Source organism: Protomyctophum parallelum (genome assembly GCF_964188405.1).
Source record: "Protomyctophum parallelum genome assembly, chromosome: 15".
In the NCBI taxonomy this organism is placed as follows: Eukaryota; Metazoa; Chordata; class Actinopteri; order Myctophiformes; family Myctophidae; genus Protomyctophum; species Protomyctophum parallelum.
This window is the reverse complement of record NC_139710.1, coordinates 43327160-43350707: the sequence shown is the minus strand read 5'-3', so window position 1 is coordinate 43350707 and position 23548 is coordinate 43327160. Positions and strand designations below refer to the sequence as shown.

The 23548-nt window shown below is 44.5% G+C and overlaps 1 protein-coding gene across 2 annotated transcripts in view; it reads right to left on the bottom strand.

The window, feature by feature from the left end:
• The window catches only part of lmx1bb (LIM homeobox transcription factor 1, beta b), a 57387-nt gene extending 34768 nt beyond the window's left edge, over positions 1 to 22619 (bottom strand). For both annotated transcript variants that reach the window (XM_083784256.1, XM_083784257.1), the window contains exons 1-2: positions 22372 to 22619; positions 21335 to 21521 (exon numbers count right to left, since the gene is read on the bottom strand). In XM_083784256.1, the coding sequence (XP_083640382.1) occupies positions 21335 to 21521; positions 22372 to 22510 (326 nt within the window). In that variant the 5' untranslated portion in view covers positions 22511 to 22619. The remainder of the gene's footprint in view (positions 1 to 21334; positions 21522 to 22371) is intronic.
• Between the last annotated feature and the right edge of the window lie 929 nt (positions 22620 to 23548).

The following is a 23548-nucleotide window of genomic DNA, read 5'->3' as shown; positions in this document are numbered from 1 at the left end:
TGTTCTGTGGCTAATGCTCTCATTTGTCATTGAGGACATTGAATCCCATTGAAAGAAAGTTGTTTTGATGTCTTCCAGTCCTACCCACAATGGATCTAGGGTGTCTTCGGTTGAATATACATGCCTCTACGAAGGGAAGCCATTCAAATCCTATTACGATTTCATATTTCATGAAGCCAGTGCACCACCAGGCTGATTTTTTAATTAGAAACAGAATCAGTAAGAAGAAAAAAAGGAATGGGGTAGCAAGACAATAAAAGAGGAATGCATTCATCCATGGGATGATTCTCTAGCTTTATTTAAGATCTGTGCCAATGTGCTAACAGCATTAATGAAGTTATAAAGAATTATGAGAGGAAATCAAATTTGCCTCGCCACTTGAGCACCACTAAAATGCCAAACAATAAACTACCAGATTGCAAATTAGATCAGTAAAAATATCAAACACATTGCGGTGGAGGAAAATCCATAATTGCGTTTAGCGCCCGGCCTCTCCTGAGGGGATAGAGACACTAAAGATCATCAGCAGGCTACACGGGAGCCACTATTGACAGAGCGGTAAAAATCGACAGGCTAACTAAATAAACACTCCAGGCTCCATTAAATATTCAACGGCAGAGATTTGACAGTCTAGCGTGCCCGCCTGCCCGCCCGCCCACCCTCTCCCTCCCCCCTCACCTCCACTGTCCCTCTCTCTCTCTGCACCACATCTTCCTCCATCTTCCCTCCTCCTCACCCCCACCTCCTCCCTCCTCCCCTCCGTTTCTCTTCAGCATCCTCCCTGTCCCCCCACCCCCACCCCCACCTCCCTCGCTACTCCTGACAGCAATAAATGATGCGGTGCCTGAGGGCCCAGCTCTAGTGGGAGACCTGGGAGGAGAGAAGAGCAGGAGAGCAAAAAGAAATAAAGAGAGAGACAGCCTATGACCAATGGCCATTAACCAAGGGGCTGAGGCTGGGCTGTGTGACATCCATTGACACCCCCTATCACTCCACCCACCCACCACACTCTCATTCTCTCAGGCAGACAGACACACATACACACACACAGATCGACTCGTGCGAGAATGCACGCGCGCACACACACACACACACACACACACACACACACACACACACACACACGCACACACACACACACACACACACACACACAGCTACCAACCTGAGCCAGCACAACTCCCATTTCTCTCTTTCTTTCTCTCTTTCCGTTTATTTTGTATTTTTTATAAGGTAATATCATAGGCGGTGGAGCCAGAAGGCTCCGGATATTCACCACAAGGGGGAAAAATAATGTTTCCCCTTTTGTTAACGTGGTGATAATCAAACATTTCATCCTTTGTGTTTATAACAAGACTGGCACCATAGTGAGATCTGAAAGAGCATGTATACCGACATGCCAGCAGAAACTCCCTTAGTCCTCTGACAAGATCACACGCATTAATCTGTGGTGGGGATACAGAGTGAGGTTATGCAAATGGGAGATGACAGTATTATTGTGCAAGGAATATCAATGGAGTAATTACTGTTCCATGTCGGGCTATTGGCCCCTCCGCCACTACGCCCAGCCAACGTGCTTCATTTCTCAGCCGCCCTCTCGGGGGAGAGATGAGCCGCCGCGTGCTCTGGAGAGCAGAGCTAATAATGGCAGCTCGGATGCAGGCAGAGCTTAGACGAGCCCCGGGGTCCTGAGCCGCAGACTGCTAAACGTTGCAGAGGTCTCGGGAGAGCCCCCCAGCAAAGATGAAATGATTAAAAAACCCACCCAACCTGAGTGACAACCTGACCTGCCACCTATAACTCTTTGTGCGGCAGGTCAAAGCACCAGCGTTCACTTCAATCACGGCAGTGGCTGAGCTCCTTGAACATTAGCCGGCCACTTCTTTCCTCTAATAAGAATCATTGTCAGAATGATTCGTATTAGAGGAAGAAAGTGGAAATACAATAATCGTCACATAGCGGACATTCATAGAGGACAAATGCTGCACCCACGCAAGCTATTGTATGAAGTTGTAAAACAGTGATTCTCAACCTTCTTAATTCCAAGGACCCAGGTGCATTAGGCCATGCACCCCCATTTGATACGATCTTTATATCTGGGTCCCCAATCTACACTGCAAAATCCTCAGTGTTAATCTGTACATATGGACCCATAAGAGTCTACGAAACAGAAGGTATGCGTGTGACATCATCATCATACCCAGTCCCAGACGTTACACATGAATGCCTACTGAGTGGCAAAAAACGACTTTTGGAAAGCCCACACATCCAAACAGAAAAGTCCTATCTGATTGCACTAAACAACATTAAACCACGTAAAACTCACTTTGTCACTCACATTATGCATGCGCATACCCTTTATAAGTGGAGAGTGTACAATTTCCATTCGCACAACTGAAGAGTGTACCTGTAAGGGTCCATTTGGTTCCATCTGTACACTACACTCTCAGTGTTACAGACCCATAAAGTGTCATTTTCTTTCATAACACATCATTTAGCGGGGGACAGCCTAGGCTAGAAGTCCCTGACAGACCCCAGAGGGTCCCCGGACCCCACATTTAGAACCAGTGTTATAAAACGACATACTATTGGTCCGACTGTCATTAGACCAACACCCTACCCAAAACGCTAACCTAACCCTAACCGCAAGCACAGCGCAACGCATGTCGGACCAACGCATTGTCGGGAGTGACGGGTGATTTCCGGGTGATGTTGGACCTTTGGTGTGTTGGATCTGTGTGTGCATCCCATAATGGAGACTTGTGCACCTGTAAAGTTAGGCTACCCTCTAAGAACACTGTCTCGCTGACGTTTGTGAGATCAGAATGATCTGACATGACTGGTATATACAACTCCACGTCTTTTAAAATGCACATTTGGCAGCCGTCCAACGAGCAAACACCTTTGGCATGCATGTGCCGTCAAACTTTTAAAGCTCAAATTTGTCCTGGTGTTTAACAAAGCACTTTTCTCGTCATTAATCTATGTGCAAAAGCAGCAAGTGCCTGCAGAGTTGTAATGTGTCAACTTTATCATCTTTTTACAGGTGAGGGATCGAGTAATAAATAAAAATGTTCAGAGGGCAGAGGTTCACCTGATGGGAGACAGGCAAGACGAAGAGAAGCTTCAAAGGCTGAAGGCTGGTGAGGGCCCTGGAGCTGTGAATTAACATACCAAGCGGCAGGAATGCGTCTCCCACATACCTTACTAAAGAGGGAGAAACCTAATCGCTCTTTTTAAAAGGAAACAAAAAAGAGAAATCATTAATTTGCTTATAGCCTACTGTTATATAATTAGGTCAATACAAAGCAAGGGCTTGGAATTCCATTTATAGTGGTTTAATCCCATACAAAATACATTTTAAATATTATTACCGGTAGTGTAAAGGCAGTTTTAACCAACATACAGTATAAGTGTATAAAGGGTATGTGCACATTTCTAAAGTGGCTTTTAAGACCTTTTTAATTCCTCTTAAATTATTAATATAATATGTATAAAAATAAGACCATTGCATGCGGAATTTCTTTTTAAAATAGGTTCCAAAAAGGTTTTGGGATTACACCACATTTTTATTCTGGAGCTGAAAACGTCAGTGAACCTCTGATCCTACGTGTCACCATTAGGATTGAGAGGGTCTCCGGGCACTGCACTTGCACCTTCACACCATTATTTTCCAGGTCAGGTGCACCTCTTGCAGTGTCCGGACACTTCATATATCTTGCAGGCTAGGACCAGCTTATCTCCACACTTATCTTGCAAGTAATAACTCCTACTTAAAGCTGTAGCAGTTATAGCAGATGACTTGGAAATGGCAAAAACCACAGGCCCGGGCCAGGTGGTACAACCGCTCCTAGTGTTTACCCATGTTAGTGAGTGCTGCTACTGCACGGAACCGCACAGTTGAGACAGGTTTGACCACTACTGAAAGTACTCCCATGAAAAGTGAAAGCTCTGCAACGTCTTATTTGTCAATGTGAATGCAAAAGTTGGCATAGAAAGAAAAAAATAAATGTGTAACTGATTTCCCTGAGGTTTTTTAAAAGTGAGATACCATTTATGTATTAACTTTAACCACGGTGAGATATGGGGGGGGACACACGACTTGTAAATATACACAGCTAAAACAGTCAAGTGAATTAGTCTTTTGCCATTTGACAAGTGACAGAATATATGACCCAAGCTGAGCGGCAGAACTGAAACCTACACAAGATTTCTGTATGACAGCGAAATGCTTTAGTCATGGAGACTGCTGCTTGGTGCTTCCCTACAAACTCACAAATACACTGAGAATGAAGGAGCTGTCAAATACAGTTGACTTCCAATCAGTTTCTTATTTCAGAGCAATAAAAAGTGGGAAAAAAATCAAGACAACTGTGTGTGTGTGTGTGTGTGTGTGTGTGTGTGTGTGTGTGTGTGTGTGTGTGTGTGTGTGTGTGTGTGTGTGTGTGTGTGTGTGCGAGTGTGCATGCATGTTTCCCTTCCTTGCTTTTTAACAGCTATTGTTCTTTTGTACATCAGTGGTGTATTTTCCTTTTCTGCTATTTTGACCAGCATCTTGTTTCTTTTTTTCCACAGCAATAAAGAGCAACACGACAGAAATTCACCTCTCCCTGACATGGTTCCTCAATGCCATAAATCTGTAGACTGTATGAGTAACTGTGCATGGCAAAAATAAGGCCATTTTGTTTATTTTTCCTGTTTCCTTGCTTAACGTCCTCTCAACAGGGCTTTGATCCTGCTAACCTTACGGATCCTCACCATAAACACTTACCTCCCGAAGACACTTTTATCACCCTGAGGTTTGATGCCAGGCATCTGCACGGATGTGTAGCAACAGATAAAATAACCAGTCATGAGGGCAAAGAGTACAACAAGCTCACCTAGTGACTTTTGCATAGCGCTATATTCTCCTCTTTTTCGACTATTATATTGTACTCTGCGATTGTTGTATTTCGTCATCCATTTGCCGTGTTTGGAACTCGTTGTGCTGCCTGTACCTTTAAAACCGTCAATAGGGTTTTTGGACGTCAACAAATTCTTCGTAGTATTTACATGTTAAGCACAGCTATCTACAGCTCTGCTCTCAAAAAGAGACCTTTTCACACCCTTTTAAACCATTATTGTGATGGCCATTCCTAAATAATCAGACACTATCCTGGTAAAGACTTGAGACCTATTGGTCACTGTATGTTCAGTGTTAGCAGCATATTGATCAGTAGGGGTTTATGTTTGTTTGGAATACATTCATAAAATGTATCCAAACAAAAACAAGCCCCCTGCCCCCACCCAAACACACACACACACACACACACACACACACACACACACACACACACACACACACACACACACACACACACACACACACACACACACACACACACACACACACACACACACACATACACACACACACACACACACACACACACCCTGCTGTGAGTAAATACTGTACATACTGTATACAAACCAACACAACACACAAACCGCACCAGGACGTACACACAAAACAATACACATCCGTTGATCTCGGAGACCACAGGAATTGTTTATCACCATGAATCATGGTGACTAATCAGAAACAGGCTGTTACGCTTCTGAACCTGTCCGACGTCGGAATCTCTCCCCACCCCACACTGGGACGCGTGTCTTGGCATGACCTTTCCCCTCTCCCCTCCTGCAATGCACTAACAGTTCCCCTGCCCCGCCAGGCCAACTCGCAGCCCCATGTCCAAAGGGGACACTCTGTGATGTTCATTTATACCAGTGAAAACCTCTTCTTCTGCAAACAGACATTCCGGGGGGGCGCAGTACGCAGGGGAACCGTGCCTTACTCAAGACAAATGTTCCCTTTCGTTTTGGTTTATTTATCCTATCCGTAATCTTAATAATTATCAGATAATGCATATTCTTTACCCCTCTCAGGCATGAGTTTGTGGCTTGCGTATATCAAAGACACAAACAAATAATTACAGTATGGTAAATAAATAAATAACGAAAAAACAGAAATGCATCAAGAATAGAAGGACCGAAATGTGATTGCTGGGCAAAGTAAGAGTTTCCATTTGTATTTGCCAAGGTACCATTAAATGTTATGGGCACATCAAGGCCCTACAGAGCATGTTGGTCAGCACAGCGGGAATATGACATCTTACACTGTGCAGGGCCCCATTCTAGACCATGCAGACAGCTTCAAACGAACTTAACCATCAAGGAAAACAGGGTCTGTAGACCTATATCACAGGGCCAAGGCAGCACTCAAAACAACAGATAAACACTGAACTGAGTTGCCCTGTTGGAAGAGAGTGTATGCTGGTGGATTCTGCATAGTTTTGCTGCCTTTCTGATGTAAACAGCAGCAAGCCGAGCATAATACCCAAGACTGAACACTCTTAATGCAGAGAATTCTGACTTCTACAGTCGTGTTGAAAATATGCTCTATGGCGGTTGAGATGGAGCTCTGCTGCCCATGAGGGATGATTCAAAGCCACTCGAACGCTTGTCAGTGCAGTTTATTACTTCCCTGAAATATCTGTAAAAGAGGAGCCATTGAGCAAAAGAAAACTGTTTAAGAGCTTGGGGTGTAAATCTCTTTTAATGCTGCTGATCCCTGCGTTAGTGCCGCTTCCAAAAACAAAAACGCTTGCTGCTTCTCGTTCCCTACGGTTCCCTCATTACGCATCGTCTAGGAGAAACGGCTACATTTTCACTTCGCCTTCTCAAATATTGCAAACTATAAGCGGTTTTCTAAGTTATAACTGCAGGGGCTGTCTCTGCCAAGAGTCTGTCGCTCTCTCTCAGCCCCCCCCTCTCCCTATACCAACCCCCTACGCCCCATTTGTGTAGCTGTCGGTAAGAGAAGCCATGCCACAAAGCCAAAGTTGTGACATACACACAGGCGTGCTGTTACAATACAAACTGCATGCGGATAATTGCGCCGCTGCATGAAACATCACTGTGGATTGAAAACAAAGGATTTCGGTGAATCCTGTGAACAATAGAGAAATAAAGGTTGTTTTCTGCCTGGATAAATGTTGGCAGTGGATCCTAAAGCCCTCCGTCATTCCCCCAGGTTAGGTTAGTTCCCGGTGGGATGTTTTTGTGCAGAGAGGCCTCCTCTCTCTCTTATCTTCCTGTCATCTCTGTGGGACAGCTAGGGCACGACTCCCTCTCTGGCTCCAGAACCGCAGGCTTCCCCTAGACACCGAAATTCTGATCTACACTGGATGTACTCTCTTTGAGGGGGTGGGTGTTTAGGGTGTGTCAGAGGTTATTAGTGCCAGAATGTGTGAAAGAACCAGACTCGGGTCAAATAGTATACACATATTTATTTGCAAATTTATGGGTTTTGCTTTTTATGGTTTGTTGTAGTTGTCGTCCAGCACCAGATGGGTGGGGTTTGCCATGTTGTAGCTACACTACTTGTCTCCCAACTGTCAGAAGGTTTAGTCAGACAGTCAGAGTTACAGTAAGTACTTGATAATCAATCTGCTGTTCTATCCTGGCTGTGATTGACAGCACACACAGACTTGATCTCTGTGGTTATCGGGCTATAAACCCTACAAATGGGTTTAATCTCCAAGCCGAATCAATAAATCACTCACAGCAATTTGACCTGGACATATAATTAATGTATTTATAGATTTATAGATAGGCAGAAGACATACAGGTAGTTATGTACAGTACTATGTATATAAATCCTGTAAATGTATAAACACTAAACTAAGTATGATGACAAGACACCCCATAACGCCGATATTTATATATTGGCAAGTATTATTACTAGTAATGACAAGTGACATTGGAGTATAATTATTAGTGCACATCAGCAAACATGAACGTGTGTAATTTATCTGGAGATAATTAAAGCTTTACAGAACTGTAGAAGAAGAGAGGGAAAGGGGTGGGAGAGGAGGGGGGTAAGCAGTAGCCATTCCTATGTATAAGTTGTGGTAAGGCTGAAAGCTATAATAAAATAATGAATGGTAGTGTGTGTGTAGATAGTCCCTCACATAGAAATACTTGTGGGCAAAAAGAAAAACATACGCTGGGCACTGTGGCACTGAACCTAAGCTTCATGCATGACTTTGGAGAATATTAATAAGGATTAGGACTACAGTAACAGTTGAGTTAATGTATTTATGATATGCTTTACAAGGCCAAACTTGTTTTTACCATTGTCTTTGAAGAGGACAGGATCTCTGCCAAGCAACACAAACCTTCATGTTTTTATTTTTGCAACGTTCCGTACGAATGCTTTCCTTCTGCCGACGTGTGACTTGAAAAGAATAACGTTCTGTGAGGAATAGAAACAAATTCCTTCGTTGTGCGACAAAATGAATCTGCCAGCACGGTGGTGATTTTTGTAACATGTAAGCCATAAAAGGGGCCGTGCCAGAGAGCGTGCTGTGACCCTGCCGACCTTGTGCCTGCTGCCTGGCTTCTGGTTATTGTAAGCAGCATCCAGCTGAAAGCTACCAGAGGCCTGTATATGTTATGTTTCCAAGGAAAGATGGACCAATTAATCTGATTAGAGCCACAAATCCTCCAACATGTGTACGTCTGTCTGTGAACATGTGTGGTGCAGATGTGTGTGTACACTCGTGTGTGCATGTGCGCGTGTGTGTGTCAGTGAGCTAGAGATACAGTAGACAGACAGACAGACAGACAGACAGACAGACAGACAGACAGACAGACAGACAGACAGACAGACAGACAGACAGACAGACAGACAGACAGACAGACAGACAGACAGACAGACAGACAGACAGACAGACAGACAGACAGACAGACAGACAGACAGACAGACAGACAGACAGACAGACAGTAACAAACGAGAATATGTCCATCCAGAAACCATAACACTGTAGCCGTAACTGTATGCAAATACAGGCTGCGGGTGATCGGCTATTCTTCGGAAGAAGCGACAGCTAAAAGCGGCTGAAATGAAATACCGGGTGAAATTGTAAACCATCTGTCAAAGCCTTCTCGGTCTGTTTGAAAACACAACACCAGAGCACTTAAGGGGTTTTTAACAGCCCCCTTTTTTTCACTGGCACGGGTATGAATATGCCTATTCTGAGGCTTTCACTTTCACCCCCCTAGATCTGAGCTGAGTCGCAGCCCTGTCTTTCCGGCAGGGCCCGCGTCCGTCGGTGCCGCTGTGTGCCCGCCGACGGTAAGGCCACGTCGAGGGCCAGAGGAAGGGGAACGAGGAGCTGACAGACAGGGCCTGATACTGCACTTCCACCGCAGGCCAATCCCCAGCTAACCCCTGTGCTGACAGCCAGGATGTAGCACTCATCCACAGCCACGGCCCAGACGCTGGAGGCCCAGGAAGGGAGAGCAGAGGACCAGTTGGGTGATGATGAGGGGGTCGGGGGGTGTGGGTAGGTGGGTTTGGGGGTGTGGTGGTTTGGGGTGGCACGCACCACTTACTGCGTCCTCCAGAGCAGCACTGTGCTGCACCAAGAGGGGAGTCCACAGACTCGCCTGCCAACAGTGTGTCCAAAGGTTGGCCGAATGACAGACCCAACTGCAAACAACCGCGCGCACACACACACGCACACACGCATACGCACACGCACACACACACACAGACGCACACGGACACACACAGTCAGAAACACAGTCATACGCACAAATCACATGCACTCATGCACACACACGGTCACATACATACACATACACATGCATGCACGCACTCAAGCATGGTAAATGGTGCATTAATATAGCACCTTTATCCAAGGAGCTTTACATAGATTGTGCATTACATTCACCCATTCATACACCGATGGTGGAGGAAACCATGCAAGGCACCAAACTGCACATCGGGAGCAAAAGGGTTCAGAGTCTTGTTCAAGGACACTTCGACTCTAACTCTAACTCTGGGGGAGCCCAGGATCGAACTGGTAACCTCACGGTTCCCATCCAGCTGCTCTACCAGCCGCACGCACGCGCACACGCACACGCACACACACACACACACACACACACACACACACACACACACACACACACACACACACACACACACACACACACACACACACACACACACACACACACACACACACACACACACACACACAACACAACACAACACAACACAACACAACACACACACACACACACACACACACACACACACACACACACACACACACACACACACACACACACACACACACACAACACAACACACACAAGTAGGTTCTTGCAACCAAATAGGCTTGTGTGCATATACATGGGCGCACATCATACAAGCACACACATGCAGCCCAAACGGCAATGCGTAACAACACACTGACTTCAACATAGAGTGCATGCCGACTGAGAGAACACAGACATGACTACGTGTTCACACCGCAAATGCTCAAAATGCACTCATGCTACGGCCATATATTTCCTGCTGCTTTATGGCCTTTCAGCATTTCAGAGTGAATACATCTACCAGAGACATAACAAGTAATGGCTCTGTGGTATTTCCACTGACATCACTGGTCACATGATGAAACATTAGCAAAAACAGGCCTTTGAAGCTGCTGCAATAGATAATTTGATAGCATCAAAACCTAAAGGCTGATTTATACTTTGTTGTATGACAACGTCGCACGGCAGAAATTGCCAATCTACAAGCTCACAAGCTAACACAAATATTCTCTTCTGGGCGTCTACATTTTCAGATGGGGGTCCGCGGGCCAAATATATATGAATTTGAGGGTCCTTGGCACAAAAACGTTTGAGAGCTACTGGAGCGAAACATAGCACACAATTCTACGAGTTTGTTTGTGAATCAAAGCTTCACAGCCGCTGTTAAAACTTCAGCCACCGGTGGAGTGATGAAGAGAGAGAGCTGAGGCCACCGGTGACCCCGGCTCCACACTGCGAGAGAGGGCCCCGCTCAGAGCCGGACCTGTCTCTCCAGCTGGGATCACAACACTACATTGGGGCTTGGGTTTCAGAGCGGAGCCCTGGCCTGGGGCTCGGGATGGCTCTCCCCTGTGTGGCAACCAGGCCTGCAGGGCAGGAGGCAGAGCCTGCGGGGCTGACATGAGGCAGACAGACACCCAGGGGGGGCCGGTGGGCCCACTCGCCCAGCCGCTCTCAGGAGGAGGCAGCGACAGCCACAGAGGCCAAAGACTGATGGGAGCTGCCTCAGACCGCAGGTTTGCTTTCTTAACTGCTGAGCTTGGGTTTGCGTCCAACCACAGCCTGCTGCAGCTATATTAGCATTCAATGGGGGCTTTCCATTTAAGTGGCCCGCATGCACAATTGGTGCATAGATGAGGTAGATTGAAACCAGGGGAATGGAATCAAACAATATCAAAAGAAAAAACATTATATATAAATAATTAGATCAAAATGTCTCAGCTTTTGCCTGCAGGAATACATTTTTCATGCAAAATCAAGGGTGCTTAAGTATCAGCATCAATAAGGCAAAGAATAAGTACACTTTCTTTTGTTGTTGAAGATTTCCCATGTTTTATCCTCTTATCTATCCCTTTCCTAGACACCAAATCATTTTACGGCGCTCGTGAGCCACAGAATTTCCCAGGAAGACGTATGGTGGCTGTTTTCTGGGATATATTTAATATCCAGCCAGCAGAGGCAAGGTAAAGAAGAGGAGACAGAGGGGTGGGGTGAGGTGTGGGTTGGGGGGCACAGACGATCAGTATCACCGTATCTGATGATGAAATGCCTCTTATATTGCAGCCCCCGCCCTCCCCTGAAATGCACAGTTTCTCTCCACCGCATGTCACCTCAGTGTGCGGAACATGGTGTCTGTATCCTAGCTCCCCGGAGAGTGAGTTGTGTGTGTGTGTGTGTGTGTGTGTGTGTGTGTGTGTGTGTGTGTGTGTGTGTGTGTGTGTGTGTGTGTGTGTGTGTGTGTGTGTGTGTGCCGAATCCAGGGTGGGCATTCTCTCTGCACTCTGGTGGACAGACTGTCCTGTCATCACCACCGCACTGCAGATCCACCACATCTGCCTTGTCTTATACCAGTTAGCCCTGCTCAAACTACCCCCCTCCCTCCCTCTCTCTTTCCCTCCCTCCCACTCCTCCCACTATCCCATCTAGATCATCCAAATATTTCCCCTCGCTGCTTTTTGAAGCTTCCATGGGTCACAGGACCCCAAGCACAAATCACGCTGGCTTGCTGTGGGGGGGCCTGGTCGGAGGGGACGGGAGTAAGTCAGGCACGTAAGAAACCCAATCTGCACTGTTTTCATATGGGGTTATTTTTCTTGCCAAGACGGCCATCACCAATCAGCGGACGGCTCTAAACAGAGAGTTTAGGGAGCTCTCGCTGCTATACATGCTGTCCTGGCAGTTGATTTTCAACCACGTTCCCTAGCCGCACCGAGGGGCGCGAGAGAAAGAGAGAGAGAGAGAGAGAGAGAAAGAGAGAGTCTGACAGACTGCAGTGGCTGAGCAGAGACTGTAGCCCCAGGTACACAGCTCTGGGTCTATGTTGATAGATGGAAAACCAAATCCATCTCCCAGTATCCAATAAAACAAAGATGTTAGTTTTTACACTATGACACCACACTTGCCGTCGTTTTTCATACTGAATTATGATCCACTGAGCAAAGAAGCTAAAAAAGAAAAGAAAGGCCTTTGGTTCTAGTACAAAGGCCGACTCCTGGTGCCCCTGAATGTGAAACCATATACACTCACCCCCCAAAAAATAAAAAAGAGGTGAAAATAATAAAGACAGAGGGGCCATAATAGCAAAAGAATCAACTTTTTAACAGAGGGGTTTCCATGTGGAATTCTACGTTTTATAGAATGGCCTGACAGAGACGCTAGACGTTTCCTTCAACCAGGTTGGGTGCATTACAAAGAACAGGCATACATACATACTAGGGGTGGGACGATACGGGTACTTCACGATCTGTGGTGATAGTAGGCCCTTGATAATGATAATATCACAATATTCGATAATTGCAATATTGTGAGATTTCATCAACGATATATCACGATATCTGCAACTGAAAATAAATAAAAATAACCATAAAAGGCAACATTTTTGGAATTATGTATTTATATCTAAAATAATTGTGTCACAAACTGGCCAAAAAGTACATGAATCTTGCCTCCTCCAAACAGTAAAACACTGCCTGCTACTTTGCAATGGGTAGGCCTACCACTACTAGTACTAACTAATCAATATCCCGATATTCGATATATTGCGATATTGCCAGGAGGACGATTCAATATATCACGGGAGAGGAAGTATCGCGATACTTTTTGTCACACCCCTAATTCATACAGTACGGACGACGTAGGACATGACGCCAGCATCCTGAAGGAGCTTCTCCTCCCATAACCACCTGCAGGGCACAAGGGGAGGAGCTTCTTCTCCCATAACCACCTGCAGGGCACAAGGGCTTCACACAGTGGAGAGGAGACGCCGGCCTGGGCAGCAAGGAATCTGCAGTGCTGGTTAAAGTAATCACATTGGTCTCACTGCATCTGATCTGCAGTCTAACAGACTTCCAAACAGTTGAATGAGTAAATAAAGTGCCCCGGGGGACTCCCGCTGGAGATGGATTACCACAAGGGGTGCAGCACACAAAAGCAGCTGAAGCGCCCACAACATCCCCCCCCCCCCCCCCCCCCTTCCACAAAGAAAAAGGTTGCTGGGCCGCTACCATGGGGGACCCGGCAAACTTTTATTAATCTTATCCCAGTTGGTTCCTCAACCTGTGCTGGATCAGGGCCCACTTTAAAATCTCAAAAATGTGTTTGTGGCACACCCACCTGTCCACTTAACAACCGGCAGGCGTTTAGCTGTGTTAATTCTTTCAAGGTTTTAAAGAAGAAATATCATGACATTGGTTTTTACATATTTTTGGAGGTATGAAACCCAATTCTTCTCCCAACACAAATATGAAATGCCATTGACAATGAATAGACAATTTTGAGTGTTTGTGCAAACACGAACATTGCGTAACACAAACCTTGATGGCGAAGGTGAGGACGCAAATTGTGATTGGCCGGAATGAGATGATGTATGATGATGTACGATGATAAGAGCGCCCCTCACTTCACACGGGTCGTGACGGGTGTGATTTTTTGTATTAATGTTATATCATCATCCACTGCACAGGTGATTAGTCTACTTTTAGTCAGCATTACCTGCTTCCACCTCTCACCACGAGGATGTAGGCTTGGATTTTGAGAAGCAACGTTATATTTTAATATCTTAATGTTTCGCCAATAATTTGGGGCCCACTTGCAGTATCCCCACCAGCGGGCCCTGCATGGCACAGGTTGAGAACCCCTTTCCTAGGCCAGAACCTCTTGAAATCCATGCACTCACAGACACAGGCTATGTTGCGGGCCAGGCCATGACATGTGCTCTCAAACGTGTGCATTTTGTAGGCCTATGTGTTTGTCTGTGTGAGCATGTGGGCATCGGCATGCGTGTGTGTGTGCCTATATGCATTGTCTCCGCATGTGCAGGCGTGCGTGCGTGTGTGAGCATCCGCTGGGAGTGCATAGACCACATAAGATGAGAATCGTGCTCACTTGGCTGTGGAAGCGGGGTCTGGAGGGGACTAAGGGTCCGTGGCATTCTAGAGCCCCATCCCACCCTGCCCCATTCTTCCCTCTTTCGGGGCCTGACACAAATAAAAGGATTAGGAGCCCCCGTTTCCGTCAGACCCTCCATTCAGGACAAAGCTCTGACCAGCTTAGTGTCACACTTAATGATAAAAGTGCAAATCTCTGTCAGCCACTTCGGGCAGAAATACCAGTGTTTGGGGGATAATCTCGTTTGATGAAGAATAAAGAGAGGGGGGTACAAAAAACTGAAGGAAATGTGTTTTATGATATAACATAACTACTCATACCATCAAGCGATGTCGAGAGGGTCTGATTTTTGGGGGGTCTGTGGTATGTCTACGGACAAGACAACAAAGGTCATTTGACTCATTTCACAAGAAAGACACTGAAATGTGTCTGTCTTGGTCATACAGCAAAGCATGTCGGAGAGAACAGAAAGAGACAAAGAAAGACACACTGAGCAAGAGAGAGTTTATTGTCTATGCACACGCATGCACGCACACGCATGCACACACACACACACACACACACACACACACACACACACACACACGAAACCTGGAGCGTAGTGTATAGATAAATACACTCCTCTGCCCAGATTCCCGTGTAGAGCTAGAATGTGTGACGTGAGTGTGAGAGTGAGCCTTGGGCACACAACAGTCTGAATGCAGCACTTGCCACCGTGATGCCAGTTCTCTCTAGTGTATCTGCGAAAAGCCTACGTGTTGGAAAAACATTCCAGAGTGGGATCACATATACAGAGCTGGGGCCAGCAGCGATACTGTGCGCCAGCAGCAGAGGCCATGTCTCAATTCCTCATGCACGTTCGACCAGACCCCCCCCCCCCCCCCCCCCCTCCCCCCTGGAACAAGACGTGGCCCACTTCCAAACTAATTCCATTTTTACACCAAAATGAAACGGAGCAGAATCAGAGCTGAACAATAATTAGAAAGATCGTATGTACTATTATGTGCTATTATGTTGCTTTTTTGTTTTGTTTTCACATATTCTTGCCAACATTATAAATGAAGCTAATTTAAAATGAATAATTTCGTCACACATACTGGTACAGTTAAATCCAACCATTTCAAATAAAAACATTTTCATTCTCTTCTTACAAACAACGAACCTGGCAAACCCGAAAGACTGAAAACATTCGCTGAGTGCGTGTATTTCTACGGCTGGCTTCTTAAACAACCTCAAGCCCATTACGGTATTTCACAGATTTGGCCAGAATCTAATTTGTAAATTGCATTTAATGGTTTTGCGGTGGCCTTCCCTCTTGTTATGAAGAGTTGTCACGCTGTGAAAATAAACCTGAGGGCCCGAGGGAGGTGAGGCTCGGGATGAAAATCACTGCGTTGCCGCGTCCAAGCCGTCTCCTCTACTGTCACTGATTAGCATTCCCGATTGACTGACATGTCCCACTGGCTGCCTAACAGCCGGCTTTAGGAGATGAGGTTAAATTGTGGCTACCAACAAATTGCATGCTTGAGTTCCTCTGCACCCCTCTGCTATCATCCAGTGTAATGTGAGCACACCATGCAGGCAGACCCCCTCCCGCTCCCACCTCAACACACACACACACACACACACACACACACACACACACACACACACACACACACAAAGCCACAGAGCCCTCTTTCCACATCCCTAGGCACCAGCCTAGCCTCTAAAGTGGTGATGGGGAACTGCCGTGGCTCAGCCTCTGTGGCTTCCATATAGAGTCCTGTCCCAAAGTGTTTTGTGTTCCAACTGCTGCTGCAGGAAGATTCACACACACACACACACACACACACACACACACACACACACACACATGCGCGCACGCGCACACACACACACACACACACACACACACACACACACACACACACACACACACACACACACACACACACACACACACACACACACCCTGCTCACCCACTCCGTATACGGTACACACACATACCTTTACTTCCAAGCATTAACCTGAGGTGGCTTTACAAAAATCCTTGATGAAGTCATGGAACATATAATGATATTAGTACTTAGATTAGATTTCATACTTAAGATGATTTAGTGTGGTAAAAATGGACCGCAATTTACAAACTATTAACTGAAACAGCACACTGTTTCACTACTGTTGAATCTGTAATAGCATGCTATCCATACATAAGTGTTTTGTTAAAATGAGCCGTTTAATCAAATATTAATCACTCAAAGTGGCTATAAGGGGAAAACAGGAAGGACTAAAAGAGTGAATTAATGTAGTCTTTCTTGAGCGTCATAATAAATGCTGCAACGTTCCAACAGGTCCTTAATGGTTCTAAATGTGCTGGAGGAGGGGACGGTTAGCAAGGCATGAGATGACAGATGATGCATCCTCGTATGCTGCTGGGACAGGCCGAGCCATGTTGACATAGAACCCAATACTTCCTTACAGAGGAACAGGCCCGAGTCCAGCCAGCTCCTTGCCGAGCAGTAAAAAATCCTTGCAAGCTGAAGCAATATTATCCAGCTTAGTGTTGCTAACATTAGATTTGTCTCTCTGTAGAGGTCCTCCTTTATTTACCCAAGAGAAGTGGCTATAGACCTGTTTTCCTGATTTTTTTAGGCAGTTAGAAAAAAGATGCTAACGGTTAGCATAGAGCATGCACAACTGGATCGTTGATCTGGTTGGTTGTTTATAACTCCTCAGCATGATGGACAAAAGAAGCATCTCTGTTGTTTACAGAATGAGTCTTCATTTGAGTGTGAACATGGACCCTGAGAGTGTAGAAATGGACCCGTTAGGTCCAAAAACTCAGGGTTTTACTGTGTGAGGGACGAGGCTGAGGACAGAAAAAAAAAGAAAAACGTGTCCATTTTGTGTGCATGTGTTTGTAAAGTAGCAGGCCACGCGGGAGTGTCCTGAGGTGAGGAAAACACACTGTGAGCTAACAGCGAACCCCAGTCGTCAGCATCTATCCAACACACTGCTCACTACAGCGTCCCAAGCATGGCTAATTAAAAAACAACAATTTCACAGGAGGGCACTACTAACAGTTCTAAAACGCACCTCTCAGCACACCAGGGGATCGTCCAAACGCTGAGAATTACAAGGGAAGTGAGACAGGTTCTGGGGGCTCAGGTTTTATGACTTCATCTGGTCTGCTTTTCCAATATTCATAGAACTATAACTTGGACCTCATTCTGGTTCCGAAATCATGAATTACCAAATTAGGAAAAAGGGGGGAGAATATATAAAATACCGGTACCGGTAATCTGCATGAATTTTGATCAACTCCCTGTGAGCCAATTTAAATCAATATTTTCCTGAAAAATATATTTTAGAATGCTGTTAGAAAGTTATAGTATGTAGTTACAGTTGTACTGTCGATACACCACACAAATCAGAACTATTGTTATTATAGTTACACAATATTAACCTCAAAGAAACACCCCATCACTTGAGCGTGTCGTTCTCTAACAAGGCAGTCAATTAAAGGGGTGTTTTCCAACACTTTGGTCAAGTGATAGCCTTATTACAAGCCTCCTTTCAAAGCATCTGCTCGGTTAGAGAAAAAAGTCCCTCCAGGGGGAAAAAAAAGATCTCCCACTTTCTAATGATGTATAATTGACCTCTAAACACCAGGACACAACAAACTCTCCGGGGGTGGTGTAATTCCACTCTACCTCTTACACACCGTCCGTCTCGTTTAAGCTTGTTCCCCCTCACGCGCTCGGCCACGGTGCCCATCCAGCTGACAGCCCTGTTTACCAATTCTCAATCTAACGCCATATGGAATACTGGAGGAAAAACAATGCACCAACATTCTCATGTTTTTCAAACATCGTCATCCTTACTTTTGATGAGAGTGCACAATTATAAGTGAACTGAGGATTTGACTATCTTCCTTTTCCTTCCTTTGACTTGGACTGAAAACTGAATCTAATGATTCCCAAAATAGTGCAGGAAATAGTTTCATCAGCTTCTGTGCATCGGCACACTGCAGTGACTGCACTGTCTCTGATTTATTTTATTATTTATTTTTACCATAAAAAAGGCAAAGCATAACAATAACAAGAACTATATACTTCGTACACAGAAAGTCAGCCAATTATATTTACCATTATATATTTGTCCTTACACTTAGCTGAAACTATATAAAATGTGTTTACCTCCAAAATCAGCAAAAACAACAGAATAAAAACATAGGTCAACTGAATGACATAAAGAGAGGAAATCCAACCAAAATATAGGCTGATAAATGTTAAATTTTTTAGCACATAATCATACTATTTGGAGGTGTGCTTAAATGTGTCGGGAATTATGTACACTGTATGCTGTACTGTATTTTTTTTACACAGCACACAGTATTTCCCCCTGTCAGGCTCCTTAACCTGTTCAAAAGGTGTGAAAGAAAGACTGCTTGCCAATTCCTTGATTTACGGCAGCTAGCTTGAGCTGATTACGGGGTATGAATCAGTTGCTGTAGGAATGTAATTAGGCACGTAGACCTCTGTAAGTCTGAGCTCTCCTCACAGCCCAGAGCACTTTGTGGGCTGACAAATGCATCTTAAATAGGTGTCATAAAAGTCAAAAAGGTGCCAATTACATCTTTAAGTATCCCATCAGTGCAAATGAAATAAACAAAAAGGGATACTTTTGTCTAAGGTGAAGTGGGACCCTCCAGCAAGGTTATTTCTTTGTTATTATGGAGTTTTTTTTTAACTGGGAGGGATCAAGAGAAAATAGGGGAGGAGGTTGAACAATTAAAAGATGGAACGTGCGATGAATAACGCTGTGAGAGAGCATGATGGCGCCTAGCAGGTTGCTGTTTTTGGCGTGGATGTTTGGACTTGTCACATAAACTCAACATGCAAAATGCCAGAGGTAGCAAAGCGAGGGAGGGCTGTGGACATGCTGAGCTCCTAATAATAACGTAATATAATATATTACAATAAAATAATACTATACCCTTTCTAACACAATATTGTGTGTAAAAATATATTGTATGCAAATTAAGATATACACCAAAAAGAGATATTTTCTCTGGCTTCACACACACATGCACGCACGCGCACGCACAGGCACACACACACACACACACACACACACACATACACACACACACACACACACAATAGATAAACAAAACAAGCATATGGACAATATGAAGCAACTACAAAATGGCCAGGGTAAAATAAGCAAAAAGAAAGAGATAGCTCTCCTTTTCCTTTTCCAGCCAACTCTAAGCCGTGAAGCCGTGACACCGGTATCCCTTAGTTACTGCTATGAATTTCCCCATTGTTATCAACTGACTACACTGCTGTCACAAAGCTGGATGAATAGCACGCATGGCAATAGATGTAACTCATTGTTGGTTGCAAGGTATCTAGCAGAGAGCGATAATGTCCTAGTAATCGAAGCCGAATTGTTAAAAAGCCCTGACACAAAAAGCTGAAAATTCAATGACAAGCATGAAAAGCACTCATGCAATGAGAAACACAATTAAGGCACCCCATGGACTACACGGCAACAAGCCTTTAGCCTTCAGTTCAGTCAAAATATAACAAAACCAAAAACTGTGTGATAATGTCAATTTCAATTTACTAATTTCTTCATCACATAGTAATGTATTTTTCTGCCTCATCACTTACATGAAAATGTTATTTTAATTTTAGGTTATTTTTTTAAGAAATGCAATTGACTTGAAATTGATTACTGCATAATTACATAATGCAAAATAATATATTCTTATTCTTATTATTACAGTTATTATACATTTGACATATTGTGATCAAAATAGCAATAATCTTTATTTTCACATTAGCCTGCAAATAGCCACTGGCTACTATAGGCCTTGGGCATTTTACTGATGTTTTAGTTAAGTAGAAAAAAACAATTCAAAAGAACAATTCAAACTGCCAAACATTAAATAAAACGTTAAATTGAGAATGTAGGCCATTGCGCATGCATGTGTCAGTGCGTAATAGTTTGTGCGCGCATGCGTGTGCGTGCACGCGCGCAGCGTGCGATTCTCTGTACATGTTTTATTTTGTATTTTTTTCATAACTATTCACATCCGTTCAATATTTAGGCTATATACGGGTAAACGGGGCGGGCTATATTGTTCATCGCATAAATTGCCTGCTAAATGATTGCCGGATGCGTCAAATGCAAAACATAAATAGGCATATAACGCACAAATGCCCAAATAATTTAAATCAAATTAAATCTACAAAAGTGCAAAGCAAAATACAAAACGTATATTGCGCTGAATGAAGCACATGCACCTTTATAAAATGCAGCAAGTCATTGACAGCATATAATCCCGATTGAGGTGCATTGTACCACCAATAGGCTATATAGCGTACAGCTGCGAGGGACTGACTTTCTGGCATTTTCCTCCTTTTTGGTGCTTTGAAACTCAACTTGGCCTATACGAATTATTAGTGTACGTCATATACTGTAAGTGAGTGGACCATCAACGAGAAATGAATTAAATGGAAAGGGATTCCCCGGTCTGGTTGTTGTGACCATATCATAGCCTAACTATTATGAATGCGCTTCACTGGTCCAGTGGAAATAATTATGGAAATATCGCCAACTCTATGACAATAATATAGCAATAAATATGACAATAAGATAAGCCCAGTAATGCAATCATCCTCCATGCCGTGGAGTGAGTGAGACACATTGAAAAGGTAAAGGCCTATAAATATAGGCCAACTGTAGCACAGCCATTGGTGCTTGGATGGGGACATATGGGAGATAGTCAGATGTGCTTACTGTTGGTAGTCATGCTTGCAGTATAGTTTCCTTTCTCTGAAGTAACAGCTGGTAGTGAGGGGTTGTTGACACACAGTGCACTGCAAACACTCCTCATGCCACGAAGAATCGTTGACTCTCATCAAGAAGCGGTCAGAAATCGGACGCTGGCAGCCCTCGCACACTGATGGATGGTGACAGTCAGTCCCTAAAACATATTTGCTCGTGTGAGTGAATTGTATAGGCCGGTCAAACACACACACACACACACACACACACACACACACACACACACACACACACACACACACACACACACACACACACACACACACACACACACACACACACACACACGCGCACACACACACACACGCGCACACACACACACACACACACACACACACACACACACACACACACACACACACACACACACACACACACACACACACTACACGTTCGTATAGTTTGTAGGCCTACAGGCCATTGTCAGATAGAACACACAATCACATGTATAAGTCAGTAAGTGTAAGTCAATAATAAGCTGGTATTAATTAGAATAAAGTCGTTTAACTCGTTCTTACCAAAACGAGACACTTGTAGCTTTAGCTAGCCATAGGCCTGCTGGTATGTCCTACACACCATAATCTGTATAATGAGACCCGATACGATCATATCAATCATCAAGTTATTTGATGTCACAATCATTAGACTATAATGCAAAGAGGATGCCAGCCAGCAGGCATTTAAGAGGGCATATAACGATACCGTTTTCATTTGGGGGGGAACGTTGTTGATGTATGAACACAAATCGTTACTTTATCTTTTGTCAGCGAAATTGCATGCAAGGGCGAAAAACTAAAAAGCTGCAAAGGCTCAAAACATGCCAGCAGAAAGGTAAAGGCTGCAAGCAGTCACGCGTAGGCAAATGGCATATGCGTACAGACAGGCCTGGAAGCCAAGTCAAACATTTTGTTTTAATCTCGGACATTTTGTGTTAAACTGAGTGATTTCGCTCGAGTTATGCAGACTAATGTCTTCTATATCAATCTTACCAAGCATGACTCCAAGCGTAGCTTGTCCTGAACGCAGGGGGTGATCTTCAATTTTTATGCCGTCCAGCATTATAGAAGTCTTGGATTGTTTTCTCGTGGAGAGGCGCTCTAGTGACACCAGACCTGTTGCAATATCCATAATGATATGATCAGACTCAGTCACTTAGGCTATTAGAATCGTATCCCCACAAAAAGGCTGTTCGAAGATGCCACTCGTAACCGTAAAAACCTGTTGAGACGGTAACCGGGAGTCCCGAAACAGCCTGCTGCATGGAAGAACAAACTTGCACGAAACACAAGCACAACTCGTCTTTGATGCTCACAAATCTGTCAAAGCCAAGCAGCCTACGACGGCTAAACAAATTGTTGATTGGTCAGAGTGCAGTGGAAAAGATAATAAACCTGGCAAACTCTGAACAGTCACCTGTTATTTAGAAGTGGAACGGAGAGGAAGCTGTATCTTCCGCGCGCCGCGCCGAACGGAGAAGCTTGAGTCCCTATACTTGAAATGTTTCTGTTTTGTTTAATCGAGGAGAGGAATAATAAAAAAAAAGACAACAAATCCCAGATTTGTGAGTGAAATGTCCCGACAGTGACTCTTCAAGTAGAGGGCTGATGTGCCCCTCTCGGACCCCTGTCGCTTGAAAAGTCTGAGTTGGAGATTGAAGCGACTGGGATCCTCCCACTAGCTGACTGCATGCATGAACACACTTTCTGAGTCTCTCCAGTGCCATTGGGATGCTATTGGTGCAGAGTGCAGGCTACAGTCCGCTTCACAGAGCCGCCCCAAACAGCACACATGGACAGTCACACATAAATAACAATAAGGAGATCGATAAATAAGTAGAACATTATATTTTGCGGGACATCACATAGCATGATCTATATATTATAATTATTATTATAACAACAGCTAATTGCAACAACACGTTTACACGTTTTAATATATAGGCTATATGCTAATAATATACCTCTATTAACGCAAATATATATATATTTGCCTCAAATTATATTATAAAACAGGGCCCTATAGTAGCCTAGGATAATTTAACTGTATAGGGGTTGTTTGAAAGAAATAGGCGTAAAATAAAATACTTTCGTGTTGTATAGACTATTCGTTGGATTGCCATGGCCATCTCGGGTTTCGGTATATTAAAACATGTATAGGCCTACAGTA